Source organism: Rutilus rutilus (genome assembly GCF_951802725.1).
Source record: "Rutilus rutilus genome assembly, chromosome: 24".
NCBI lineage: Eukaryota > Metazoa > Chordata > Actinopteri > Cypriniformes > Leuciscidae > Rutilus > Rutilus rutilus.
Genome location: NC_140228.1, coordinates 28,955,970 through 28,972,794, shown reverse-complemented (window position 1 = coordinate 28,972,794; position 16,825 = coordinate 28,955,970). Strand labels below are relative to the sequence as shown.

Below are 16,825 nucleotides of genomic sequence, written 5' to 3'. Positions count from 1 at the left end.
GTCAGAGTGGATTTTGCTCTTATTAACTCCTGAATCTTGCAAACACGTGCCGATGACAGCAGAGGGCGACACTGATCGCGAGCCTTCTTTTGGACACGTGAGACTTTTTAAATCCGAGAAGAGTAGAGAAATGAACCTGTTATAATTTGGGTTTAAAATAATAAACCAGTTGCTGGTGATTGATCTCGTTGCTTACGTGTATAGTTGTTCTTTTATATCAATGAATCAATCTCTTGGCGTGTGTTTGTATCTGTAGAATGACCTGCTGGTGCATAAGAGTAAATGCTTACTTACATTTGCTGAATAAATGCTTGACAAAACATTGATAACTATCGTCTACTTACTATACTATACTAACTAAATGTTTCTGCAGTATTACATTGTTTAAATTAATACATTTTTAGCTGTGATTTTGTGTACATTTCTGAAATACATAACTTAGACAGTTTCCTCTGATAACAGATCACTATAAATTGTAATGTGGACTCAAATGATGTGTATTGTGAAAAGCGCTATACAAATAAACATGAATTGAATTAAAGTATAGCCTACTTACTATGCAATAAAGGTTTTTAATTAATAAAAAAAAGTTTTGAGGAATAAGAAATTAATAATTTCACTCAAAAGGAGTATTTTTTGTCGATGCACAGCACAGCTATAGGATATGACTTTAATAAACATTAATAATCATCATTTTAAAATAGCCATCACAGAGAAAATAACATAAAGAAAACATAACAGACCCTAAATAAAAAAGAAACAAGAAAACGTTGTTTCATCATTTAGACAAATTCCTCCTCAGAGCCAGTTATATACAATATAAATTTAGTTTTTATTACCAGATTTACCGAGGTAAAACTAACTTGTTTTATAACCATGTGATATTATAATAAGTATTAGCCTACTAACAAATGCAACCAAAGCAACCTTACTTTAAGGGCCACAGACTATTATAAAAGCACAAATATTTTACATTTATTCAAATAATTCGTCCAAATATCACCTTTACAGATTTTACAATTTTTGTTTGATTTCCATAGTATTTTGGCTACATGGTTCCCACCATTACCAAAGCACACTGACCCCAGTACTTAAGGGAACCACACACTATTATAAATGAAAGCACAAATAATGTTGTCTTTTTTATTTATTTAAATCATTTAAATCAGACAATTTAATTTCCGTTGCTTCCAAATATGATCTTTAGAGCTGGAAGTGCCACTTTGGCCATGTTTGCTACTTTACAGTTAAAGCTTTAGCGCTGGGCAACGATTAATCACATCCAAAATAAAAGTTTGTTTACATAATATATGTGTGTGTGTATAATTATTTTGCATATATAAATACCCAAATATGCATGTATATATTTAAGAAAAATGTGTTATTTATGTTAACATTTATATTTAGGCCTATATATAATATAAATTATGTGTATATATATATATATATATATATATATATATATATATATATATATATATATATATATATATATATATATATATATATATATATATATATCACATGCGAATATTTCTTAAATATATACATGCATATGTGTGCATTTATATATACAAAAAAATATATACACAGTACACACATATATTATGTAAACACAAACTTTTATTTTGCATGCGATTAATCGTTGCCCAGCGCTAGTTCAGAAATAACACAAGCCTTGAAATACTAGACAACTGAAAATGAGCTACTGTATATTTTACTGCACATTATTTCTACCAGAACACCCTGCGAGTTCTCAACACACACACACACACACACACACACACACACACACACATGAGCAGAAATAGCACCGTGACAGAAATGATTCGCCAGAAAACAGAAGCGTTTGCTAGTATCTCGTGGACACAATCAAACACACACACACACACACACACACACACACACATGATCCCGCACAGGCCTCTGGCGTGACGTCACGTGTCAATCATAAAACGAACAGATGTCGGCTCCCCATCAGAAAGAGTCTTCAGAGTTCACATGTGCATTAGAGAGCCATCGTGCTGTGACGAACCACTCACCCCATCCCACAGACCCCACTCATCCCATGCTGACTCTACCATGTTTCTGGGAATAACTTCTCTCGCTCTTTGTAACACATCTTTCCCTCGCAGGTCCGAAATGACCCGAAGCCATACAATTATTCTTTATTTATTTTGTCCAGAAAGCTCATTTTATTTCATTTTGATAGTTTTTTTTTTTAATGCAATTATTAGTATTTTTTAGTTACCTTTAAATGACTAGATTTGATCTATAAATAATAAATAAATAGTAATTTAAGCACATTCCTCACATTCTTTCAACTTAAATTCAAAATAACTCAATTAACTCTAAATATCTTATATTGGGAGTCTTTCCCGACCTCTTGTGGAAAAATAAATAATATTTTTTTATTATATTGGGTCCTAAAGCCAGTCCCTCTTCTGTGTGCGTTCACATACACATGAAGACATTACAAAATAATTTCTTGGTTTTAGCATTTTTAGTTGGAATTTTGATCATTTTTAGGTTTTTCTTTGTGTACTGAAGCACTCCTCACATTACATTCATTCCTAAGGGGCTCAAATGACCCGCGAGGGAAGGATTTGTTACTTTTTTAAATTTCAACCACAATTTTTGTGTGTCTGTGTGTGTGTGTGTATTCGTGGTTCAAGCTTAGACCCCTCTGATGAACTTTCTTTTTGTATTATTATTAAAAAATGAATTTCGGGTCAAACTGACCCAAGGCAGAGGTAAGTGATGGATACTAGAAGAGCTTTGCTCAAACACTAAGCCTTTCACTTCACAAGAACTGCTTGAATGACGTAAAGGTAAAGCCGGCACAGAAGCGCTTTAGAAGTGGCATTTTAAGGCATTTTTACACTCAAAATTCAGTGTAAAGATGCAATGCAGCATAAAAACCAGACTAGATTATAACAGCTGTGATCCACCTCAGCCTCTAGTATAACAATATGCAGTTATAATAGCGTTATAAATGCGTTTATGCCCCTCATTAAACAGTCACACTTCAGAGGCGCTTCTGTGCCACCGTTGGCTGAGATTTCTGGTATATATATAATCATTTTCCTTCCAATAAAAAGCATATAGAGATGATGGAAATGGTACCGAGTATAAATCAATTTCCCTGTGAATAATAAAGCACATATAAATTAGAAAAATTTATTTTTTTCGAAACCACCGAAATAAGCTTTCACATTAACAACACACACACATATATATAAAATAAAATTTAAAAAAAGCAGGAAAGCAAACTGGAAAAAAAAACCATCAATCACTGGAGCGATTTCCATGAAGATGAGTGTGTGTTTCTCTGGTTAGGACTGGAAGCGTGAGTGTGTGTGAGCCGTTCGGGGTTTCACATCACGTATGAAAAGCATGATTGTCATCGAACTGAAATGATCCGACACTAAAGAGACTGTAAGGGTGTGTGTCACATTCACAACGGACATCAAGGCTTCAGGAAGTCAACACACACACACACACTCTCTTCCTGTTTGCAACTCATGATGGAATATTAGGTAATTAAACTAAAAACTGGTTACTCACACACACATGGCATCGCTTGTTAGTGTGCTGCACTTGTTATGCGTAACAGTTACTAAATGCTCAGCCACAAACCAACAAATGACTGTTTTTAACAATGCATCATTTTTACATAAAGCTTTACATGGCATTTTTTTCCAAAGCCCATTATTCGCTCAGCTACTGTATTCTCAGCTTTTAAGACTGGAGTTATGTAATATGTAATGTAAATAAAAGGGCTCATCCAGTGTTAAACTAATAACTCAAACACCTGCATTACCATCCTCTTCAGGTGATCCGAACACACCTTTAAACACTTGTGTTAGTGCAATGACTGAATGACTACTAGCACTCAAACACTTTGGGTCAGTGAGATTTAATGTAATCTTTTACTCAGCAAAGATTCCTTAATCTGATCAAAAGTGCCAATTAAGGCATTTATAATGTTGCACAAGATTTATATTGTTCTTCTGAACATTCTGTTCATCAGTGCATCACTTTCCACAAGAGCATGAAGCCGTTTCCAACATTGATAATAATCATAAGTGTTTCTTGATCATCAAATCATCATATTAGAGTGATTTGTGAAGGATCATGTGACACTGAAGACTGGAGTAATGATGCTTTGATCACAGGAATAAATTACACTTTACTATATATTCACATTTAAAATTGTAATATTTCACAATATTAGCCTTGGTGAGCAGAAGAGAGTCTTTTAGAAACATACAATCTGACTGACCCTAAAGTGGTTGAATCAACATTTCATTTACTTTTTCCTTGTTCACCTGTGTTTAGTGCCGCCCGTTTGAGGTCGGATCACCCAGGGCTGATGTTAAACACACGGCGGCCTGCGAACTCAAGAACACATGAACACTAAAACAGCTCCTGCGTCCTGTGCTTTTGGACAATATGAGTGATTTGACACTAAAGAGACTCCAGGTGGACATGGACACTAGAAATGGACTGTATCAGACGGTCCAAAACCCAACATCTGACACACACACACACACACACACACGCACACAGAGGAGGAGGATGAGTTAGCAACAGGGAGAAACACAGAACGCACAGGTACATGTACAGTATATGCAAAAGAGAAAGAGTGGAGGATCAGAGACTATAAAATGCAACATCTTTCGCGGATTCGTTTGGCCAGACTTTTCCTCTTCTTCTTTCCGTTCTTCTCCTTGCTGTCCTCCATCTTCCTGGCGCGAATTTCCCTCATGAGGTCGAAGAAAACCTGCAATCAAGAAGCACACCAGCTTGAATTTTTTTCTTTTTTTTAAATAATGCTAATAATTGATATTTAAAAAAATATATATATTAATTTATATATATATATATATATATATAATGTGATTTGATTTGATGCATATATACACACACACAATATCAATTATAGCATTATTTTTGCAATTGTAAATACAGTGTAAGTTCGAGCCACTTCTGATTTTGTTGATGCTGATTTTATTTGTTGGTGACAGTGTTATTATTCTAATTGAATTTATTGATTAAATGTAGCAGTCTGACATAAAGGATGATGCATACATCTAATGAAGTTATAAAAAATGCCATTATAAAAGGTAAAAATCCCCTGGACACTAGTTTAGGGGAAATAAAATGAATGTCTAACCACTGCACAGCATATGAAGAATATATGAAAAGCTTCGGCGGTCAGCGGCCCATGACAGGACTAAACTGGGGCCATTTGATTTCACCAATGCAGAATCCAGACATTCAAACGGAATTTACAGCATAACACAGAATTTTTGTTGAATAATAACTTCATCACTGGAGTCGCTCTGAGTCTCTTCAGGAGCATCTTACCGTTTCATTTGAGGAAAACTATCGTCATATATCATAAACACACAGACACTCAAAGGTCTTCACCGCAACCCGTCAAAATAAAAGTTTGGTTTAACTTGAAGAAATTGTGACAAATATATTACTGTTGTACAGTAGAATACAGCCTCAATGTATGAATAATAATAAATTATAATTAAAACTTTATTTTTAAGGAATAATCTCAATTTTTCTTCCATGTTTTAAAGTTTGTTTAATTTCATGATATGATTGAAAGATAAATTAAATTAATGTTTTATGCATTAATTTGATTGGCAGAAAAAAATTATTAGAATAGAAATGATTTTTTTTATTATTATTAAATGTTTTTTGTTAATTCAATTAATCAGACATGCTTTATGATCATTAAATTTAATTAAGCCATTAAACATGGAATCCAGAAAACTTAAAACAGAAAACACAGAATTTAGTAAAAATACAAGGGAATCTGTAAATATTACAGATATTATATATTATACCCTAACAATTCATAGGGTGAAAAACATGTAATTGTTGTTAAATGATTGTTATATTGTCTAAGTTTCATGATTGCAATTAATCAGGAGGCTTTTTGATTACAAAAATTTTATATAACTGTTAAAATGGAGTCTAAAAAAATAAAAACGGGATAATTATTATTATTATTTTTTTTAATTACAAATTTTTAAAAATAAATAAAACGGAATTCGGAAAAAAATAAAACGGATTTCATAGGGCCCTAATAAACCAGTCAAGACATCAGCACAAAAACACACTCAGCAAAATATCGCATAATTATCGTTTTCGACAAAATCCCAGAGATAACATAACGTGTTGTCATGTCAATAATGGCAGTGTAGAGGATGTAGCTCAGCAGCATTTGCCCAGTAACTGTCCATCTCTCCACTATACAGCCTCAGGTTCAGGCTCACACACACACTGACCTTGTCCACGTTGGCGCGGGTCTTGGCAGACGTCTCCACGTAACACACACCCCACTGGTCCGCTCGGGCCTTGGCCTCGTCGGCGCTCACCTGTCTCCGGTCCTCCAGATCAGACTTATTCCCCACCAGCAGGAACGGCACGTTCTCGTCCTCTTTCACACGCAGGATCTGCTCTCTGGGAAGGGAGGAATGCTTCTATGTCAAATATAACTCTAATGGAAATCAATATCCATAAAAGCAGTCAAAAGCATAAACAACAAAAAAACGTCGAAACCTTTTAACTAATGTGATTTAAGTATGTGCAAAACTATATATTTTCATCTACATCCAATTAAAGTACCATTACTAATAATGTTAAAGCAAATTAAGGAAATAAATATAAAATGGAAACACTTTACAAAAAGATTCTATTGGTTAATGTGAGTTAATGCATTAAGTTACATGAACTAACAATGAGCAATGCATTTGTTACAGTGCGCATTCATCTTTGTCAATGCTAGTTAATAAAAATACAACTGTTTATTGTAAACTAATACAATAAATAAATAGGTCTAATAAATCATATTAACAGATATTGATTTTAATAATGTTTTGGTTAAAATTAACACTACCTAAGATTAATACATGCTTTAGAACTGTTTATCATTTAATGTAGTTTACTAATGTTAACAAATCATAAACCGATAACACTTTACAATAAGGTTTCATTAGTTAAGTTAACATCAGTTAAAATGAGCTAATAATGAATACTTCTACAGCATTTATTAATCTTAATTAAAGTTAATCTCAATATATGTAGGGTAAAAAGTTGTATCTGTTAATATTAGTTAATGCACTGTGAACTAACATGAACATTTATATTGACTAAAATTAACAAAGGTTAATAAATGCTGTAAAAAAAAACATTGCTCTTTGTTAATTATACAAGTTAATGCATTAACTATTGAGATCTCATTGTAAAGTGCCTCCCCTAACAAGTTACACTGAGTTTTTAGCTCAAAATACCCCACAGATTATTTTTTACAGCATGTTAAAATTGTCCCTTTTTGAGGGTCAGTGAAAACTAGTCGTTTCGTGTGTGTCCCTTTAAATGCAAATGAGCTGCTGCTCCCGGCACAGAGGGCTGAGCTTCAACAGCTTGTGTGTGTGTGTGTGTGTGTGTGTGTGTGTGTGCAGGGACGTGCACAGAAATTTTGAGGGGCAGGGGCTCAAGTGAAATAAAGGGCACTTCTCATAATTACGTTTTTTTTTTTTTTAAACAAAAAAGTATATATATTAATGCAACTCTGACTTCCTTTAAAAAAAAAAAAATTAAAAAAGTTAATCAGTTCACACAGAAACCATGGTCTACTTAGTATTCACTAGGTTTATAGAGCAGCAAAGGAAACCATTCCGCAATGTGCATGTTTTGAAAACATTTTCTATGTTACTAGTTTCAAGTATATATTTAGAATAACCTAAATAACTGCATCAAGCAGAAGGGCGTGTTTTACTAATAATTTGTTTATTTTTGCACAAGGCACTACATCATTTTAATTATTTTGGTGTTATCAGAATACATAACACGTTAAAATCAACACAAATATTCACTCTAAACTGAAGAGGGCTGTTGCTGCTATTTTGTTACAGATAGCAAAATCTGCTAATTTATTAATTACTCATAAATAAAAAGTGAATTTATAAATATTGTTATTTTTAATGTTTAATGTTAACTTATTTCTACTCAGTTTTATTTATTAATCTACCAGATACAGTTACTCAGATTGACTACATTTTTTAGAGTGTATCCTCCATCTGTTTGCATCTGTAGATTTCTTCTAAACTCACCAATTTAGATTTCTACATTTCAGGGGGAAAGACTCTTGATGCAAGTCATTAACTGGGGACGTTCTGTATGCAAATTAGGTGTCAACTAGTTAAAATGCGCACATTTGCATCTAATTGACAGGGCAATGCAGGTAAATAGGATAAACAACATAACTAAAGCATGTCACCTGGTGTGGTGATATATGCTTATTTTATTACTTGGCTTGGGCCACGTCCACACGAAGCCGGTGCGTTCCCGATCCGATATTTTTTTTTTTTCCTCGTTCTAAAAAAAAATTCCGTAAACACGGCGTCGTCTCAAGAAATATCTGCGTACACACGAAACCACTGAAACCGACTGAAAACGGTGTAGTATATATGCCAGACCAGTATGGGGCGCTGTAATTCTGCCACAGAGATACACTATACACGGAGAAGAAGACTTTGAGCATGCGCATAACCTTGCGCGCTGTATACGAACCAAGAAGAAGAAGACAAAGATTATCGCTTTTTGCTCACCACAGCTGCAGAGAAGCAATAGATTTTGCTGTAATAAAGCTAGTAGGCTTAGTAGCTTCTGCAGCACGAATACAATCATATAAGTCCGCCTTTATTGTTGTTGCGGTTACTCGTGACACAGACGACACGTGATGTGATGACATCATCGTTTCACAAAATATACGGATTGGCTGTACACACGAAACCGCAAGGGTGTCGTTTTCAGATTTATCCACTTTGGGACCCGGTTTCAAAAAATAGCGGTTTCAGTCTCCCAAAACGCCGGATCCGTGTGGACGAAACGCCAATACGATAAAAAATGTATACGTATACAGCGAAACGCGTCTTGGTTAAATTCCAATGTAGAATGCGGTCTGTTATTTCCATAAACTGTAAAGGTTATTTTACAGTGTAACCTTTAACCTCCGCTGTGCGGAGTATAACAGACCGTTTCCATGAAAAACAGAGCGTTGCTATGGACTCACAGGATTCTAACCGCAGAGATGGAGCGTACTATTTTCTTTAGCGGAAGCAATACAATCGGGTTTAAATCAATTAACCCTTTTAAATGAATTTTTTTGTGTCAAATTAATTATTTATTTGATAGATTTATTTGGGATATATATTATTAACAGGAATATATATTATTTTTCACAAATAAAAAAAGCACCCCAGAAAAAAGGGCACTTTCTCTCCAGGAATAAAAAGGGCAGGTGCTCAAGCCCCCTTTGATGTCTATGTGTGCACGTGCCTGTGTGTGTGTTAGAAGCTTGGATTACCTCACACAGACTATCACTAAAATGTATGAAACTGAAGCCTTTTATGTTTAAACTGGAGTCGGACAAAGATGGAGAGACTCGAGAAGAAGTGACAACACGTAGAAGCAACAGGACATTTCTGAATGGTTAATTGATGCATGTATGTAGCTGATGTGGAATTAACTATCTTCTAGTCTTTGATTAGCATATTCTGTCATGATAATCTATAAATCGCTCGTGTGGGAACTGTTGTAAGACGCCTTCAGAGTGACATATTGTGTCTGTGTTGCGTACTGTATTGCAAGTGTAAAGACGAATGCGACCGCTTGAGCTTGAACCAAGCGGCAACCTCCGTCTCTCTCTTGAAACCGTGTTCCCGGGGGCGGGGTTTATGTAAATTTGAGGGTTAGTGATGTCACTAACCCGGGGGCGGTGTTTATGTAAATTTGAGGGTTAGTGATGTCACTAACCCGGGGGCGGGGTTTATGTAAATTTGAGGGTTAGTGATGTCACTAACCCGGGGGCGGGGTTTATGTAAATTTGAGGGTTAGTGATGTCACTAACCCGGGGGCGGGGTTTATGTAAATTTGAGGGTTAGTGATGTCACTAACCCGTGAAGAAGCTCGTTGTAGTCCCTACCAGCCGTTTGTTGTAGTCCTTAAACGATTTCTTTAAAAGCAAATATCTCCCTTTGCTTTGAACTTTGAGCGCTGTAACTTTGCAGATGTTGTTTATGCTCAAACAGCAACATTACACACTAACTAAAGTTAGAAAAGTCAAATCAACCACCCCTTTAAGTCTAAAATCAATACAGCTCTTTTAAATAAGCTGAAGATGTGTAAATCACCTGAAATCAGCAGTCGCTGCAAACGACTCCAGTTCAGTGATGGAGAAGACACAGAGGAAGCCCTCTCCGCTCCTGAAGTAGTTATCCCGGATCGCAGCGTAGTCCTCCTGCCCGGCCGTGTCCAGAATATCTATCTGCACCTCTTCCCCGTCCAGAACCACCTTCTTTCTGTAGCTGTCCGCCTTCGTGGGCTCGTAGTCTTCCACAAACTGAGGAGGAGGAGGAGATGGAGGTGCGTGTAGGGGTTTACATGTGGAGCGAAATCAGGGCGATGGACAGATATCAGCGGGCATTTGCTGAGTGGGTCTATGACCTGTAACCGCTGGAGGGTCTCATCAGCAAACGTCCAAAGGGACGTTTAAAATATTAACAGACAACTAAAACATTTAATAAATTTAAATAACCAAACTCTAATGTTGAGCTAATGTATTAGAGCTAGGGCTGTGCAATTAATTGAATTTCGATTTCGGCTCCCAACGATCATCAAAATAGTACAATCGAGTAAAAATGATTATTTTGCCATGTTCTGTTTGGCAAGAACACTCTTATTTTGTCTTGTGTTGTGAATGACACACACACCCGCCCCTCCCGAAGCCGTGATCTCTCTCAGCTTGAGTGTTTAAACTGATAGTGAAAATGATCAACTTTAGTTACGATGCAATGCTGGCCCGATTGTGCGAGTGACAATTCCGTCACGTCCCGACTCCTAGGGGGCTATTTACACCTGGCCACTTCATGTGTTTTCTCAGATCGGATAGCTATCTGATTTATCAAAACGATTCCATCTACACCTGGTCACATAAATGTGTTTTTGCGAAACGGATTTAAATCCGATCTTCAGTTCCCGCGCAATCTGCAGATTTAATGGAGGGCACGTCACGAGCGCAACAGATATGAGCTGCATTTTTTTGATCATCAGCTAAAATTTAAAAATCAAAGACCGCAATAAGAGAGAGCAGCAACAGCCCTGGTAAGATCATTTCGTTTCTTTAATTTTAATGATGATGATTGTGTGTTAAGCGTCTGCGACTTACTTTCACTTTGATTTGCGATAGTTTGCACGTTGGCTTGATGAATAGATGCTCAGCTTCTCATCTGCGGTGATGCGTGTTCCAGTAGCATCGTCATATCTGGCTATAACATTACATATAGCCTATAACACGCTCTCACACGTTTATTTTTTAGCATTTTTGGGAGGAGTACAATTTACATATGTGTATCAACAACCAGATGCATTTACACTTGTCCAGTTTTGTCTGGAATGCGGCCCAGACCACCTCCTGAAGTGGTTTGAGCGATCGGATTCAAATCCGTCTTGAATGCGTTTCGGAGGGCATTTACACCTGGTCTTTTCACGATCGGATAGCTATCCGATCTGAGAAAACGCATGAAGTGGACAGGTGTAAACAGCCCCCTAGACGCGAGAGTGTAGTTTCGACGCTTGCCTTGTCCAACCCATGTTGAGAGACAGAGAGAGAGAAGACGAAGACTCTTGGAGAAAGTTTTAAAATTATTGATTTGATTTTATAATCTGTGTGGATTAATTTAGGCTACTCATACAATCTACATGCTAAAGTGAATGAATGTTTGCGGGGAAGTTTCCCGCATTATAAGTGGTAGACCTGCGGGAAAATTAAAATACTTGAAGTATTATCTATTATATTATTTATTTTAATAGTTCAAAAAAGTACAATAAATGTTCAAATTTATTTTTTTCCCAAAGTCATGTGAAATAATCGTGTTACATAATCGTGATTTCAATACTGACCAAAACAATCGTGATTATGATTATTCTGTTCTCCAGGGGCCGATTGGCAAATGCCAGAGGACCATAATGCAGGCCGGTCCGATTCTTATTTAAATATAAATAAATTGTTTTTACTGGCCGACAGCGCATAGGATGGGTTTGTATCACGTGCACGATTTCACTGTGGTTATAATAATAATAATAATAATTTACCTCCCTACATGCGTTTACAGTAAACATTTATTTTGGTAATTTCTTTGCATTACTCATCTGTAGTAGGAACCATGGCTGTAGCTATGAGGTCTGAATAATAATGGTGTATATAATAAAGGATGTGAAATGATTGCCTGATGTTGTATAACTCGACTTTAGTGCTGCAAGGATATTACACGGCGTCAAGATCATTTGTTAATGGCCATAAAGTGCGAGATAAGATGGAAGTGGATGGAAACTCAACATTTCATAACTGACAGCTGTTTTAAGATAGAAATGTTAAACAACCAACAAAAATAATCAGGCAAACTAATAAACTTTTGATTAATTTCACCATTTTGAATGGAAAATAGGTCTATATAATTTACATAACATCCATATATATATGTAATAGTTTTAGTAACTGTCAATGTGAGAAAACAAGAGACCTTAATGTAGCCGTTTTAATAATGATTGTGTACATACTGTGAATGAATTTAATAAACTTAGCTTCCCTGGTAGCCTTCAGTAAATTAACTTGATTGAAAAATGATTCACAAAACAAATATCAGGTGAGCCTACGTTTACTTTCTACACTGATAGAGACAGAAATGAGAAGACTATCCGTCACAGCTCAGCTTTAGGAGGGGAAGAGACTGATGGAGACGAGGAGAGATCAGGTATTGACAGATAATCTACTGCCACTGACAGGGTTTTAAAGCTATTTCTTATCAATTATTTTGGCCTTCAAAAGTCTTAAATTGTGTAGTAGTAGACCAGAGAAATCCACATTTTCTTGGGGGAGCATGCCCGATAATAGAGATGCACCGATATTAAACTTTTAGCCGATACCGATAACCGATAATTCTTTATATTTGAATTATCCATATTTTCTAGGGCTGGGTATTGACACAAATTTCACAATTCGATTCACAAGCTTGCAATTCAATTTGATTTAGATTCCGATTCGATGCAATATTGATTATTGTGGACATCAGGTGCAACACATGGCACATTTTCTCAAGGAAAACATCTCTTCACTAATGCTGTAAACTATGGGAGTCAGCTGTGGCCTATAGGCTTCATTAGCCTACTGTAATACTGAAGGTAAAAATTAACTGATTTGTGTAGAAACACTTAAATTACGCTTTCATTTATTTTTATAATAATAAAGTTATATGAAATATAAACATTTAAATGGTGGCTGTCATAAAAACCTGCCAGATTTATTCAAACATGCATTCAAAATTGAAGAACATTAAAAATGATAATGAATATGTAATATGGTGCATATATTTAGCAGAATGCTCCTCTAGAGTTAATGTTTCTCTCTGACGGACGAGTTTACGGCCACTGGATGTGGTTTTTCTGAGGTAAATGTGACGTTACATGACATTGTTTACAAGCTGTTTTACTGACGTCTTTCCACGGTTGAAACACTGATTGGGCGACTCCATGTCACATGATACGGACTTCGATAAGTTGTACTGTACCTTTAACACACTTTCAGAAGCTCATTCATGTTTATCTCGCGCTGTAACTGGTGTTATTAAGGCGGAGGAGAAAATCATGTGCTTCTCTAGAGCTGAGCCGGAGCGATCTCACGCCACAGCGACAAAACAGTGTTTATGTTTTTGAATTTCGTAAGAAAATGGACATAATTTGAAATCTGAGACTTTGTTTCATATCAATAGTAACAAAGCACAAAGATTATTGTGATTTATTGGATGGGATGCGCTACAATGTTACATTCATTCATCAGCTGAAAACAGGATGACTAATCGCTTCTTGGGATTTAAGAATCGATATCGGTTTGTAAAAATGAGAATCGTTTAAAATCGAGAAATCTATATTTTTTTACCCAGCTCTAATATCTTCCATGTTATTTTCCATAAGGGCAAATTACAAAACCGAGTGGTGATTCATAACATTATTACATAAACAAAACAAAAGCTTAAAATTAAAATATAATTGTGCTTTCATTAGGGATGCACCGATATGAAGATAATGGCCGGATACTGATAACTTTCTTTATATTTGAAAGCCGATAACCGATATATCGGCCGATAAATCTAAATCCAAATCATTTTTGAGAGCCTGTTTAACAAAATAAATTAAATAATCCATGTCCCAAGCACACAATTACAATGATGTTCTCAATATAATTTTATGTAGCTTATATGACATGTTGTACTTTACTGTATTTTCCTTTTTAAAGTGATTCCCATCATATTTCAAGCAATTAAAAACCATCATGTTGAGCAGAGCACATCTGAAGCGTCTCAGCTGAAGGAGATAAGCCATTATTTATCGGCTTTAATATATCGGCCAAATTTTCTTATCAAGCCGATAACGATAACATTAAAGATGAACATTTATCGGCCGATACCGATATCGTGCATCCCTAACTTTCATGATGTCTGTGGAAGGAAGTGTTTTTGTAATATGTGGAAAGCATGCTCACCTCATCGTACATGAACTGCAAAGTTAAAGCCGACTTTCCCACACCGCCGCTCCCGACCATGATCACCTTGTGAAGCGCCAGAGAGTTCTGGCCTTTGGGTTTGGCTGTGGCCATGCTATCGGCTGCCGTTCGGGTCGGACTGAGGAGGGCTGTGGGGTTTATGGGTCGGGTCGGGGAGGAGCTGAAGGTCACTGAAGCGAAGGGTCAGGGTGGGAGTGTGTTCGAGAGAAGACCATGTACCGCCCCGTGTGCACCTGGAGGAGAACCAAAATATTTACATTTCATTCTGTAATATTCTACTCACCGATTAGCCGTAACAGCTCACCTAATACAAGAAAGGAATATGCTAATCTTACACGTCTGTCTTAAGCATTTGAATATCATTTGCATATTATTATAACGGATTGTAATGCATCCTAAAAATAAAAAATAAAATGGTCAATCGGGGAAACTATCTTCCAAGTATTCCCCAGAAGTGCTTTCCTCCATTGTTTAAAACTGATATTTCACTTAAAACAACGGGCTTATGTTCTCCTGAATAACCTTGACTCTTTCACAACTGGTTTGACAGGAATCAGCTGTAACAGAGAAACTCCCTGCGCATTTGCAAAGTCATTTCTGTGGCATCTGGATCAGTGCACTAAAACTATTAAAAATGGTTTTCGTTAAATGAAATAAATCTGAAATAAAATACAAATATATAATACATCAAAGCAAATCAAACATCTCTTTAAAGTCAGCATGAAACTGTAGTTTTCTCCTCCATTGTGTCGTATATCCGAGTGAAACGCTTCTGGAACAAGAACAGATGTGGGCGGGGCTTGATTGTGTCTGTGAGGAATTGATTGGATGGGTGTGGTTTGCTATTGGCCGATCTCATGTGAGTGACAGGTTGCCCCGCCCTCGTCGTCAGAGAAGAAAAGAGGGGAAGTTATTATTTTAAAGCATTTTGCATTGTGATGATTGCAGATGTAACTAAATAAAAGAGCAAGACGCAATGGAGAAACTCTAATAAATCAGAGCGACCGAGGGAAATCGATAGCGCACTGACGTTAATAATGACTGCAAAGCTGATCGAAGTAAAGGACTGAATGGCTCATAAATAACACACGTGCTGTAATATGACTGTTGGTACATTTGAGCACATTATATATGCATGTATGTATAGAGAGAGGCCAGGGCTGAGTGTGCGGAGAGTCTGCAGGCTTCACTACGGTAAGACATGTGAGATATATGGTGTTTAATTAGATTAAAATAAATAAGTAGCCTAAACAATTAGAATTTGCTTTAAATAAATACGTTTAACAGTACAGTACTATAGCGAGGAGAAAGAGACTTTAATGCAACTTAAAAGATACTAAATATTTTCCAACTAATTTTTTATTTGGTATATTATACATGATCATATTTGTTGGTCGGTGTCTCCTCTGAAGGACTGAAACCCACTGTGGTAAAGCATCTTAGCCATGAACAAACACTATGGTAATCATTTAATACCATGGTGTATATCAAGATAAATACCATGGTATTACCATCTGTTAGTATCTATGGTATCACAGTGCTTTTTGTAAGGGTCATTTGTACAGTCTGCTCTCACAGACACACACACACACACACAAGCTGTCCGGCTAACAGTCATACACACACTCACCCATACACACCCATACATACAGACATACAGACAGACAAATAGACAAATACACACAAATATACACACACACACACACACACACACACACACACACACACACACACACATAGACTCAAGGGTTCATTAGCGTTTATCTACAAGCACCCAGCCTAACGTTAGATTTATTACTAGCTACATTCATAACGACATTGGTTACATATCTGCTGTAATACCTGTGCCAGATCTTACCTTTGTGTCTGCAGGTTCAGCTAAAGGTAATCAGAGACACAGGGACTCTCGGGAAGATTCCTCTTCCCTGCCGTTACTGCAGCCTCATCCCGAACAATGCCCTCAGAACCGGACCGACACCTCAGACCTGCCTTCCGTCAGTGTTTACAGCGAGCAGAAGCCGGTTGCGGTGATCTTTGGTGTGGCAGAAGTCAGTCAGTCATGGGTGTGTGTGTGTGTAGCGCCGATGATGATCCCGATAGGCGGGTCACATGGATCCGCTTCAGTTTTCCATGCAGGGAAGCGTCTGTCTGCGCATGCGCGCGGGCACGCAATCCCCCCTC

General features: G+C 36.6%; 1 protein-coding gene across 1 annotated transcript; it reads right to left on the bottom strand.

The window, feature by feature from the left end:
- Positions 1-3,167: 3,167 nt before the first annotated feature.
- ralaa (v-ral simian leukemia viral oncogene homolog Aa (ras related)) lies at positions 3,168-16,800 on the bottom strand. Its single transcript, XM_084398788.1, has 5 exons — positions 16,503-16,800; positions 14,624-14,877; positions 10,221-10,429; positions 6,312-6,486; positions 3,168-4,786 (listed from the first exon to the last, which is right to left on the bottom strand). Exons 2-5 carry the CDS (start codon positions 14,735-14,737, stop codon positions 4,664-4,666), a joined length of 621 nt encoding a protein of 206 aa, XP_084254914.1. The 5' UTR covers positions 14,738-14,877; positions 16,503-16,800; the 3' UTR covers positions 3,168-4,663.
- Positions 16,801-16,825: the final 25 nt, after the last annotated feature.

Coding starts and splice junctions, on each gene's coding strand:
- ralaa (XM_084398788.1), bottom strand. CDS start 14,737: ATGGCCACAGCCAAACCCAAAGGCCAGAACTCTCTGGCGCTTCACAAG. Junction 10,430..14,623: donor TGCAGTTCATGTACGATGAG/GTGAGCATGCTT, acceptor CCTCCTCCTCAG/TTTGTGGAAGACTACGAGCC. Junction 4,787..6,311: donor CCCGCGCCAACGTGGACAAG/GTCAGTGTGTGT, acceptor TCTTGATTGCAG/GTTTTCTTCGACCTCATGAG.